This window comes from Patella vulgata, chromosome 2 (assembly GCF_932274485.2).
Source record: "Patella vulgata chromosome 2, xgPatVulg1.2, whole genome shotgun sequence".
Taxonomy (NCBI): Eukaryota; Metazoa; Mollusca; class Gastropoda; family Patellidae; genus Patella; species Patella vulgata.
Window position 1 is genome coordinate 92485600 of NC_065880.2, and position 12745 is coordinate 92498344.

General features: G+C 32.9%; 2 protein-coding genes across 7 annotated transcripts in view; one reads left to right on the plus strand and one right to left on the minus strand.

The window, feature by feature from the left end:
* LOC126810138 (5-demethoxyubiquinone hydroxylase, mitochondrial) overlaps window positions 1–3350 on the plus strand; it is a 39048-nt gene extending 35698 nt beyond the window's left edge. For all 3 annotated transcript variants that reach the window (XM_050535131.2, XM_050535133.2, XM_050535132.2), the window contains exon 7: window positions 1124–3350. In XM_050535131.2, the coding sequence (XP_050391088.1) occupies window positions 1124–1201 (78 nt within the window). In that variant the 3' untranslated portion in view covers window positions 1202–3350. The remainder of the gene's footprint in view (window positions 1–1123) is intronic.
* The window catches only part of LOC126810106 (ethanolamine-phosphate cytidylyltransferase), a 29986-nt gene continuing 19582 nt past the window's right edge, over window positions 2342–12745 (minus strand). For all 4 annotated transcript variants that reach the window (XM_056098884.1, XM_056098885.1, XM_056098883.1 and 1 more), the window contains 7 exons: window positions 11817–11957; window positions 10685–10759; window positions 10002–10079; window positions 8423–8488; window positions 7452–7517; window positions 6682–6770; window positions 2342–5084 (listed from right to left, as the gene is read on the minus strand). In XM_056098884.1, the coding sequence (XP_055954859.1) occupies window positions 4994–5084; window positions 6682–6770; window positions 7452–7517; window positions 8423–8488; window positions 10002–10079; window positions 10685–10759; window positions 11817–11957 (606 nt within the window). In that variant the 3' untranslated portion in view covers window positions 2342–4993. The remainder of the gene's footprint in view (window positions 5085–6681; window positions 6771–7451; window positions 7518–8422; window positions 8489–10001; window positions 10080–10684; window positions 10760–11816; window positions 11958–12745) is intronic.

Here is a 12745-nt window from a genome sequence, read left to right on the forward strand (position 1 = left end):
CATAACCAAGTCTGTCATTGAGTCAACTGACGGGGTTTCGAATCCCCGGTTGTATGTGACAAGGAGTAGGGTCGCCTGTCCAACCTCGTGGGTTTTCTCCGGGTCTTCCGGTTTCCTCCCACTGCTAAAGACCCCTATGCGCAAGCGAATTATTGAAATAAAATTGAACCATGTCTTAGTCCCGAAATGACCTGGTTTGTGTCGAGTGGATGTTAAACCCCATTTCTCTCTCTCTCAATACTTACTAAAAAAACATAAGGATAAATAAATAATTTATTTATTTTATTCGAGTCACTAAAACCTGGAAAGTAAATTGCAATTACTGTTCAGGTCAAATTAAGGACCAAACAATTTATGAGTGTTTGCGTAACCTATGGATAATGTGTGACATGGATAATTAAGAGTGGCAGGTTACTTACTGAAGCCACAAAAATAAACATAAAAAAAATTGCGATACATTGATTCAGTGTCTTGCGATTCAATATGTGGATGGCGAGAAGGTGAATTGCGATACATCGATTCAATGATATATCATGCCAGCACTAATCTGTATAGAATACCAAATGTTGCAAATTCTTTTAATTCATCATATCTTTGTACACACTGAATGGAATTGAGATGTTTTTGGAACTGATATTCTTTTTAAACATTCAACTTTTACAAGGTTTTGACGATTCTAAAATTAAAATCAAATTTTTAAGCTGCTTTTGTTATCAGGAAGGGTTATGTGTGTGGTTTACCTGTCGAGTGCAAGATATTAATTAATACATTGATACAGCACAAACGTGCTATCCTGCGCGTGCTTTTCAGTGAAATCATCACACAAGTCCAATATTTCGTCCAGTTTAAAAAAAATTATGTTAGCCAGAGGGTTGTATCAATATATTACACAATATTTCCCTCAAGACCATCAAACAATTTAAAAAACAGACACTATCCTTCATGTGCATTTCAGGGAAATCGGTACGCAAGTCCAATATTTCATCTAATTCTAATAATGTACGATTGGCATGTTGCCCGTGCATTTATTTAAATAATGGTACACCGAAATCAAAGGATCACGTCACATCTGTATTTTAACATGAATTATTTTCTCAGTTGTCAATATTTTTTCGTATTTCAGGCTCCATTTTACAAAGCTTTAACACAAGTGATAAAAATTGGTTGTCGAGGAGCAGTATGGATCTCGGAAAGGATATAAACTTAAGCTGTGATCCATCGTAAAGACTATCAGCTATATCTGATATGTGAAGTGCTTTTAGATTTGGGCTCTCATTTCAAAATTTTCAGAACTAGCAAAATTGATTGAAATGGCAGCCTTAATTATCATTGTCATCCATTTGTGAAATCACGGAGACAAAGAAAGATAAAACGAATCAGCAGTGAATATTCGCTTGACCGCTAATATCGCTGAAAGGGATGACATCAGGGCAAGTTAATTAGCTCTCAGTATTAACTTGTTTTCTTTTGCAATTTTGTAAATTATCAAGAAAAAACAATTTTTTAAATTAGTAAAATAAACAAATCTTCTACGTAGTGTAAATGGGAACATAAAATAGTACGAGGCGTAAAATGAGTAAAAGTCACCAATTCTGTCCGGACTAGTTTGTGTTACTACGTCCGATTTAACACACGTGTTATATATCAACGCTGTATGATGTGATGTCACATGTAGACGTGAACTTATAAAGATCAGTCATCTGAAACAGAGTTAAAAGAAGGCTTTAGCAATACCACTGTGAAACAGATTGAAAGAAACACTTTTTTAAAACTTATTACCATTGCATTTTATATGCGTGTGTGACACGTAATCTTTTCTGAGAGAACATTAATTCCATTATCTAATTAAAGTATAGATCTATATTTCGTTCATTTTTTATACTTTCGATGGCCGGTTGTAGTGGGAGGTCGTGTCAGGGGTCATACAAATGACTTGATTCCATCAGTCATTCGATTAACCAATCCCAGTCGAGTGTAACCCAAGCTAATTAAAATACAGATCTATAGTTCGTTTCATTTTTTATACTCTCCATGGCCTCCACTACATTAAGATCTGACCAGTTGTAGTGGGAGGTCGTGTCGGGAGTCATATGAGCGTATTTTTACCATCAGTGTTTTAATTGGGTATTCGGAAATACAACTTTTGCTTTGATTTGTTTTCTATCTTTGTGAATGTCTACCCATAGTTCCTTGTGCCAGACGACAAGAACTTGACTCAACAGACCATTTGATTGGCTAATCCCTCACATCCACCAGAAAGCAGGTTAAAAAAAACTCTTCCATATCCTAGTGTAATAAAGACAATTAAAACAAAATTTTGAACTACAAAAAACAAAACGAAATAGGATCTGTGTTTTAATCCGATTGCCACCAGCTTGTTATACAGATCACTATAAATATAAATCATGTTTATCTATAATTGTATCGTATTGAATGTAAGAACGTTTTGATATAACAAACAGAATACAGCAATCTATTCATATTTTATTAGTAAAAATCTTATGAATGCAAATTATTATTTATTATGAATAATGGTCTTGAAATAATGCCACACCAATCTGATTTTTGTTTCTTCTGGAAAACGTGAATATTTTTCTTTTTATTTCTTCGGGAAAAAATGATTAATTTAACAAGCAAAAAAACTTTGTTCCACTGTTCAAAAGCTTTTAATCTAAAATGTTTCAGTTTTGAAATTTTAATGTGATTCAAGTGGTTATTTATATATTATGACATCGAAGAACAAAACATCAAGTTGGTGTGACCTAAAGCTGATCAGTAAAAATAGCTTTAAGATGTTATAATTATATATCAGAATAATTATAATTAGATAAATCAGAGGGAATACTGTATATCGTCAAGCTCAAACAAAAATTGACTATGTCATTTGTGAAAACAAATACGGCAGACATAATCAACGGTCCAAATTGGTTATATTTTAGACCGAATGACAGTCTGGTGCCAGACGTAATAAACGGTCAAATTGGTTATATTTTAAACCCCAATAACCCCGAATGACTGTTTGGAGAGAAATGTTACAAGAGGCCATCCTAATTTGGTCTGTTGATCATATAGAATGTGATTCAGGCTTCAAATAAAATTTCTGTACACAATGTTTTGTGTTCTTTATAAAATATGTTAAAAATGACTTGGGCATTATTTACGTTACCATGACGATATGTAAACAGTGTTCATTATTAAATGTGTTAAAAATAACTTGGGTATTATTTGCGTTAGCTTGACGATATGTAGACAAGTGTTAGATTAGATTTTAAAACAAATCAATAAAATAAACATGTGGTTATAATGTACTACGATAACATACTAAATAAATAACGATAACTTTCTAATAATTACACATTTTTTTATTTTAAAATCGACTTTATAATCCTTAATATGAACACATTGAGCAACTTTATTATCCATCAGATTGCAGTATAAAGTGAGAGAGAGAGAATTTGGGTTTAACGCCCACTCGACATAAACTAGGTCATTTCGGGACTAACATATCGTTTATTTTGATTTCAATAATTCGCTTGCGCGTAGGGGTCTTTAGCAGTGGGAGGAAATCGGAGGACCCGGAGAAAACCCACGAGGTGCAGTATAAAGTATCTTGTCTCAATTAAAGATGCATCATGTAAAATTTAGATAAAGAGCTGATCTTCTTATTATAATAGTTCAAAAATAGATAATGAAAAATGAATATATTGAAAATTTCATTCAAATTACTTTATTTTGAGCAAAGTTATGAGTGTTTGAAAATGTAGCATAGATTTTTTATTATCGTAGCAATGGCACTGGACAATCAAGAGCAAGTCTCGATTATCCATATCATTGTTAAATTTTTTAATCTCGCAGGTGTGCTAATCCATTTAAATCTCGGCCATCTGAGGGTCTAGAGAGTTGATTATAGGCTTGTCATGTGAATAAATGGCTAGATAATAGTTTATATAACATTTGAAGCCAAAAGAACGACCTGCAATAGACAGATTTGGCTCTTACATAACGCATCTTTAACATATTTCAGCAATGACATACCGGGTACTTGCTATTTTGATAAAACAAAAATTATGAAACAATAGATGTCTAGATAAATAATCCGATACTGAAATGTTACAATGAAACTGATGATCACGGTTGATGAAACTGATGATCACGTTTGATGAAACATAAAGGGTATATATCCTCCATTCTTTGGAGCCTTAAAATAGACATAAATGGGTCTAAAAGAACATTAGATATTTCATCAATCTGATTACAATACAGATCTATATTTCGTTTTGTTTTTTGTTTTACTTTCGATGGCTTACACTACATGAAGATCTGACCGGTTGTAGCGATAGGTCGTGTCAGAGGTCATACCAGCGGGTTTTGACCCTATGATGTCACACATTTGATTAATCAATCAGCATTGATGTTACTAGTGGATTACCCACAGTTCCGTGCAAAGCACGCCTAAAGCTCGTCTAACAGACCGTTTCATTGGCTAATAGCTCACATTATTCAGAACACATCAATGATAACAACTCTTTCAGATCCTAGTGTAGTAAAGACAAGTAAAACCAAATTTTGAACTATAAAAACGAAACAGGATCTGTGTTTTAATCTGATTGGAAATTTCATATCATTCAAAAAGTCTATCATTAGAAACAAATTCTTCAACAACCCAGGTATTTGTGGGTAGAATAAAGAGCACATGCTTTGCCATTCAAATATACTTGGTGCTGATATCTAATTTATCTCACGCTAAATATAAAAAATCTATTTTTTAAGCAAGATAACAGTATTGATAGGTAAAGCCAAATTTCCTGACAAATATACATAAATATTTCGAATAAAATTACAGAATTAAAAATCCGAGATATATCGAAGCGCTTTAAAATCACAAAGGATGCATTCTCTATGGTTAGACCTTGTCAACGTTCAACAATGTTCAAGAATACACATGCATAATAGTTTACAGTTAAAAATCTCCAGTTAAAAATTATTGATCTCTTTAGATTGATTGTTCTGATTGATTTTTAAGATGTTGCATTATCTTTAATTCTTTAGCTTCTTTTTTCTTATTTCGTGATTCATATTCTAACCTGCAAAAACAAAATATTTGAAATCATAGAAATGAAATAAGGTTTAACGTCCTACTGGGCTAATGAAGATGGGCATACGTCATACAGTGTGTTATGACGGACATTTTTCCTGGATAGTGGCACTGCACTACAATTTGGAGGTTTTCACCATTTGGTTAAAGCGGGAATTTCATATTTTCTAAGAAAGTCAAAACATAATTAGTTCTATGTCTTTTACTCAATAGGTTATCAACTCACTTTTATACGACCATGGGCATTATTTCCCACCCTTCAAAATCATTGACACAGGAAAAATAACACAATTACCTCCCTTGTTTTCCTATTGCCTCCATGCATTAGCTACCTTCAAACGTTGGAATTTGAAGTTGAAAATGATATTTTTGCCAATTTCTCAGCTGGCAATAGTGAATTATAGGATTAATAGGATTATTCTTTAACAAGGTAGGATGGTTTATGGATACCATCTATTTTAAGGCTTTATTTTAATAAATTTTAAAAATATAACTTAAAAATATGAAATTGTAGCTTTAAAAGATAATAATTTGATTTCACTACATGCATTAGCTACCTTCAAACGTTGGAATTTGAAGTTGAAAATGATATTTTTGCCAATTTCTCAGCTGGCAATAGTGAATTATAGGATTAATAGGATTATTCTTTAACAAGGTAGGATGGTTTATGGATACCATCTATTTTAAGGCTTTATTTTGATAAATTTTAAAAATATAACTTAAAAATATGAAATTGTAGCTTTAAAAGATAATAATTTGATTTCACTACATATATAAAGTTAACGATGAAGAGCAATATGCACGTTTTATGTCACTTCAAGTGCACTACATATTCTTTAAGTGTTCTTTTTTAGGAGTTTAAGAAATGCTGTTGTAAAATGGGCCTACACTATTTAGACTAGACCAGGCCCCTTGTTCACAAAGCATTTTTAGGCTTAAGTTAAGAATTTACTCAACTTTCAATCACTGTTTATGAGAAATATCTTTAATTCAGAAACACAAAACTTTGCACATAATTTCTTAGCGATATATTTGAAATATTAAAACAACAGAAGTTTTATAAAGGGCTATATTTTGGTTTAAATAAGGTGAACAATTTTGAGTAAATTCTTAACTGAAGTCTCAGAATGCTTTGTGAGCTCGGGGCCAGTGCTTGCATATTTAATTTATAAGCCAAGTTAATGGTAATTTGAAATATGATCTTCAAAATTAATGACAATTATTTTCTATGATAAAGCCTATATAAGGAAAAAAACTGTAAAAGTATGAAAGTCTAAAAGTTGATCCATGTTTTTTGTGCAACAGGACTTTGGATAGAATCCGAATAAATGAGAAAGGCAAATGGGGGTTTAACGTCCACTCGACACAAACTAGGTCATTTCGGGACTAACATATGGTTCAAGGGGTCTTTAGAAGCGAGATGAAAGCGGAGAAAGCCCACTACCCTTTTCTTTGTCACGTACAAGCGGGGAATCAACACCACACTACTTGTTTCAATGACAGACCTTATGATCTAACATGCACATGTTCAATCGTTCGGCCACTCAACTCCCCTAAACATTTAACCTGAATAAAAGAAAACCAACCTATTTTTGATAATTCTATCGATTATCATTTGTGTCGTTAACAAATTCTTGCTATCAATTATTTTAAATTTTCCCTGACGTTTTGGTTCCTGGAAAAAAAACACAAAACATATTAAGGAGTATGTTGTTCATTAGTGAAACAGGAAATATTGAAAATTAGTTGACATAACACCTCGCTTCTTCATTTTTAAATTAAATCATTAAATGGCCAAACCATTCCAATCTACTTAAAATTGGAGCCACCCGATGTCATTGAGAGTTGATTATGATCTGGATAAGTTAATGAATGTCTAATTAATAATTTATACAACATTTAAGGCCTAAAGAAAGACCTGCAATAGGCAGATTTAGTTCTTTTACATAATGCCTGTTTACACAATAATTTCAGATGTTCCGAGAGAGATATGGGGTTTAACATCCACTAGACACAAACTAGGTCATTTCGTGACTAATATATGGTTCAATTTTATTTCAATAATTCGCTAGGGGTCTTTAGCAATGGGAAGAAACTGGAGGACGGGCTACCCTACTCCTTGTCACGAACAAGCGGGGAATCAAAGCCACGCCACTTGACTCAATGACAGCCCTTCTGATCTAGTGTGCACACGTAAACCATTTGGCCACCCCCCCTTCATATATTCCTGTAACATGTACAGTTTAAACCAGTTATTGTCAATCACGCTAATCAGACACAGAAATAAATTTGTTTTACGTTAAATATTTCATAACTGGAGAAGAAATCTTCCCTAATTACTATTAAAACAACTTACTGCATAAGGATCCGAACCATCCATATCAGGCATTATAGGTGTTTGGCCATGACAAACAACATCAACCTGTAATATATACATCACAAATAATCAAATATTTAAATAACGATGCACCATACGTGTTTGTTGCTAAAATATCAATTCTCACAGATTAATCCATGCTAATATTTAACATTTAATTAAGAAAACAAAATCAAAATACCAGTGCTAGATGATGTCCAGACTTATAATAATAATGGACATTTATAGAGCGCCAACATCCAGCTAGATTAGCTGCTCTGATGCGCTGTTACAACAACAACATAAAAAAAAAATAAACAAAAAAATTAAAGATCGCATGGTGGAATCGCGAAAGCTTCATAAAGATTCAGTCAGTGTTAAAACCAGGCGTATCATTAAATTTTCATGGAAAACAAAATGGTAGCAGGTTTTCTACATAGAGAGCAGTATAGATCAATGAAATTTCAATTTCACATAACTTTGTAAATACTTAATGGAACTGAACGATATTTGGACTGATATACCTATTAGTGATTCATATGTCACAATATTCTTGCTTACAATGGATTCTTATTGCACTAAAATAGCAGTGGACTTATTATATAGCGAGGAAGAGGAAAAGACACTGATGAGATTTCAATTCTATATATCTATATATTGGACGGAATTGAATCAGTTTTGGGCTGATATCCCTGTTACAGACTCAATATTTCACAATATTGTAGTTTACAAGGGATTCCTATAGCATGGCGAATGCCCGTCTTCTTTAGCCCAGGTTCGGAGCAGAACAGTAGGACGTTAAACCCCATTTCATTTCATTTCATTATATTAAAATGGTGCATCAGAACTTTAAAGATTATTTCTAGAGGGATAACATGGGTTCCTTATAATCTGAAGCGCACATGTTAAACTATTGTAACCCCCCCCCCCCCCTGCCTCCCACCCGCACCCCATGAAACAGTATATCTCACCTTAAAATGGTCCATTAATTCATTTGTAACAGAATAGGGAGCACCTATAACTACTTCTGACACATACTGAAACATTATAACAATTCAATAATACATAATAATTTAATAACACATAATAACAATTCAAAAATACATAATAACAATTCAAAAATACATAATAACAATTTAAATAATACATAATAACAATTTAAATAATACATAATAACAATTCAATAATACATAATAACAATTCAAAAATACACAACGATTACAATAGAACTTAGCAATATTTTGAAACTAATTTTTGTGATTTTCACCTTATTTAACAGATGGATGAATGCACAGATTGTTGATTGCTGGATGGACGGAACACAAAAGGCAAGCCTCAAAACAAATTTTAATAAATTCAATAGCTTCCTCAGTATTAACAATAAGTTGTTGATAGACTGAGACGGTCAATGATGAAAATCAAAAGCATCCATAAATAATTGTAGGGTGTGCAGGAGTTGGTACACATGGCTATTTTGTTGTAAATTTATCAGATCAGATCAGATCAAATCAGATCTATAAAGCTACGGACAGACGAGCCTATTCTTTTGCTTTATCGCGGCAATTTATTTATGACCGATCATGAACAGGCACACATAGCGATTGCCTAACTTCATGCTTCACAGTCGAGGCAGCCATTTTGAGATCATTTTACATCAATGGTGTCTTCAATTGGCTTATAAAAATGGTTCGCTTGACAATATATCGTCGCTCTTATATATATATATATATAAGTATTGAGAATTATGTGTTTGAAATCTGCGTTCTGTTGTTATATCTGTGGACATCAAATAATAACATTCATTTGTGATTTAATATTTCATACATATACATCAGGACACCGAACGCCATTTACATAAATGTTATTATTTGATGGCTACAGAGATAAAAACAGAACACAAATTTCAAACGCATAATTCTTAATACTTATATATATATCAGATTTGTTGGTTCGCCAGAAACGCGACGATATGCTGGACATGGACAGACAAGCAGATATGTCGGTGAATCGATCGCTGGCGTAAAATATTCGGCCGAAAATATCTAATATGCTAGATACGGGCGATTGATTGGGTGAATGGTTCTCTGAGCAGAATTGCCATTGCCGTGAATGGTCACACTGGTGATTGTCTCGATTGATTTAAAGAATCTGCGCTATAGGGCAAAAAAAAAAAAAAGTTTGTCAGCTCTAGGAATTAGGTTCATCTTAATAATAAGAAATTGTAGCCTATAGAATGAGCACGAGATGGTACATACTACATACGCCTATTGAAATGACTATGCCAAGTAATTAGCTCGGATATAATTGTCGGATCTTCACCGAATTCGATAGAGATCATCTTTATAATGATATACACACACACAATATAATTCAATCAAACAGAATCTATACATAACTGTAGCCTGTAGAGTAAGAACGGGCCAAATGTGAATGGACTGACGGACGGAAAGGTGATCACAATAATTTACACCTATACTAGGTCAGTGATGCAGACTGCCTCAACTGATAAAAAATGGAACATATTTTGAATAAATTAAACGTGAGACTTACCCTACATGCTAGAACACTTAAAACTCTTTCATGTAAATTCATTATGGGATAATTACAACCTTTATATCTATTTACTATCTGAAATAAAATCATTCGTATATACATGTATAGCAAAAGGTTTCTTTTGGAACATATACAGTAGTCATGATTTTGGTTACAGAGAGAGAGAGAGAGAGAGAGAGAGAGAGAGTTTAACCTCCATTTAACACAGCTTGGTCAGAGATGGAATTTCAACACAAGCTAGGTCACAGAGAGAGAGAGAGTTTAATGTCCATTCATACACTCATATGTCATTTTGGGATTAACATATGGTTCAATTTAAATTTAATGATTCGCTTTTACTAGGGAGAAAACCCACAAGGTTGGACAGGCTTGTAAAAGGAAATTATTTATCAGGAGTCACACTGGTTTAAAAATATAAATCACAGATAAGAAATACTGAAATGAAATGAAAATGAAATGAAATGGGGTTTAACGTCCTACTGTTCTGCTCCTATACTGGGCTAATGAAGACGGGCATACGCCATACAGTGTGCTATGAGGGAAATTTTGCCCGGACAGCGGTACCATCGCCTACTCATATATCAAATTCCAACTGCCAAGGGATCTTTTACGTGCATTCCAATGTATACACGGGATCTTGGTTTTTCGTCTCATCCGAAGAACTAATAAGAAATACTTACAGGATCTGTATGTAAACCAACTATCACAAATTCACCTTGCTCGGCAACTTTCTCCAGGAAATCCAAATGGCCCAGATATATCACAAGTTAAAGATTGTAATTATTGTACAGCATCAATCTGGTTAAAACACAGATCCTATTTTGTTTCGTTTTTATAGTTAAAAATTTTATTTTACTTGTCTTTACTACACTAGGATCTGGAAGAGTTGTAAAATGTATATAACCAGTGTTCTGAGCTGTTATGGCAAGTTTTTGGCATGAGGTGCACGGAACTGTGGGTAACCCACTGGAAACATCAATTCTGATTGGTTAATCAAATGTCTGATGTCACTTATATGACCTCTGATGTGACCTTCCACTACAACCAGTCAGATCTTCATGTAGTAGAAGCCATCAAAAGTATAAAAAAACGAAAGAAACTATAGATCTGTATTCTAATCCGAGTGAGATTGCGTAGGACCCTTGTTGAAAATGTCACTGGAGACCTTTATCTATAGTTATTCTGGTCATTGTCCATCACACTCACAAATTCAATTTGTACATGTCAGTATGGTAAATAGATAAATAGATTTATTTGGCACAAACATATACAACATAATAAGGGGCTCCTTTAATATTGGGGCCTCTGGCTGCAGCCCAGTATGGCACCCCAAGAGCAAAATCAAGTTAGGGTAATCAACAGTTGTTGTTGTTTGTATTTCAGAGGAGAGCCAAAAAAAGCTCGCCTCAATCAAGGAATTTAAAAAATCGTTCCCCTGAAAAAGCTCTCCCGATTTCGATAAGAAGAGTGATTCAGAAATTTAAGGAGAGTGATCTGATATTAAGCAGAGTGATTAGTTATGTGAATGGTTCTAAGATCAATGACTGCATGTAATGATAATAAACCCCCAATGACTATGTAAAGGAGAGTGATTTTCAGTTTTAAGGGGAGAGAAAAAAAAAACCTCCCCTCGGTCGACGTTCAGGTGAGTGGCAGGTGCTGGAGGGCGATCACTCACCATAAAAAAACAATGACTGCATCGAGCCAGCGTCTTACTCACTAATACACTGCGACTTCATCTTCTTGACAATCTAAATGAAACACCTATCAATTATAATCTAGTTTTAAATTGTGCCATTTTATTAAAAGGATATGAAAGAGATCAAATGCTCCTGCAACATAAACTATTCTATCTCCCGGTTGGGGATCTTTTCCACCTGAGAACTGGATAATTTTCCGAGATGTTGGCAAAAATTGTGAACATCCAGTCCAAGGGCTTCTTGAAAAACTGTCCTGAAATAGACATTGATTGATGAGTTTGTATCTATTCTTTCAGAAATAATTAATAATTACAGTTGCCAATGATTTCTTCTGGAAACAAATCCAAAGATTATAATTCAAGATAAATCCAAGAATTATAATTAAAGATAATTACAAAGATTATAATTAAAGATAATTCAAAAGATTATAATTAAAGATAAATCCAAGAATTATAATTAAAGATAAATCCAAGAATTATAATTAAAGATAAATCCAAGAATTATAATTAAAGATAAATCCACAAATTATAATTAAAGATAAATCCAAAGATTATAATCCAAGATAAATCCAAAGATTATAATTCAAGACCAATCCAAGAATTATAATTCAAGACCAATCCAAGAATTATAATTAAAGATAAATCCAAGAATTATAATTCAAGACCAATCCAAGAATTGTAATTAAAGATAAATCCAAGAATTACACTAAAAGATAAATCCAAGAATTGTAATTAAAGATAAATTGATTAAAGTTAATTATAAAATAATCTTAAAGTTTTTATATAAAATATCTCTAGTTTAAATTATATGATGTAGTTTACAAATGTAATATAAATTATAACACTGAAAATAAACTATTTTGACATGATATGAATATTGATTTATCTTAGAAACAGCAAACATTACTTTGATATTATTTATTGTATTTCTGTACAGTGTAACATCTATTTCAAAAGCTAAAAAGCGAAATAAATAATACTGTAAATTCTCCTTTAGTTTCTAGTTAAATTAACTTAGTACTGTATGTGCTACAACTATTTT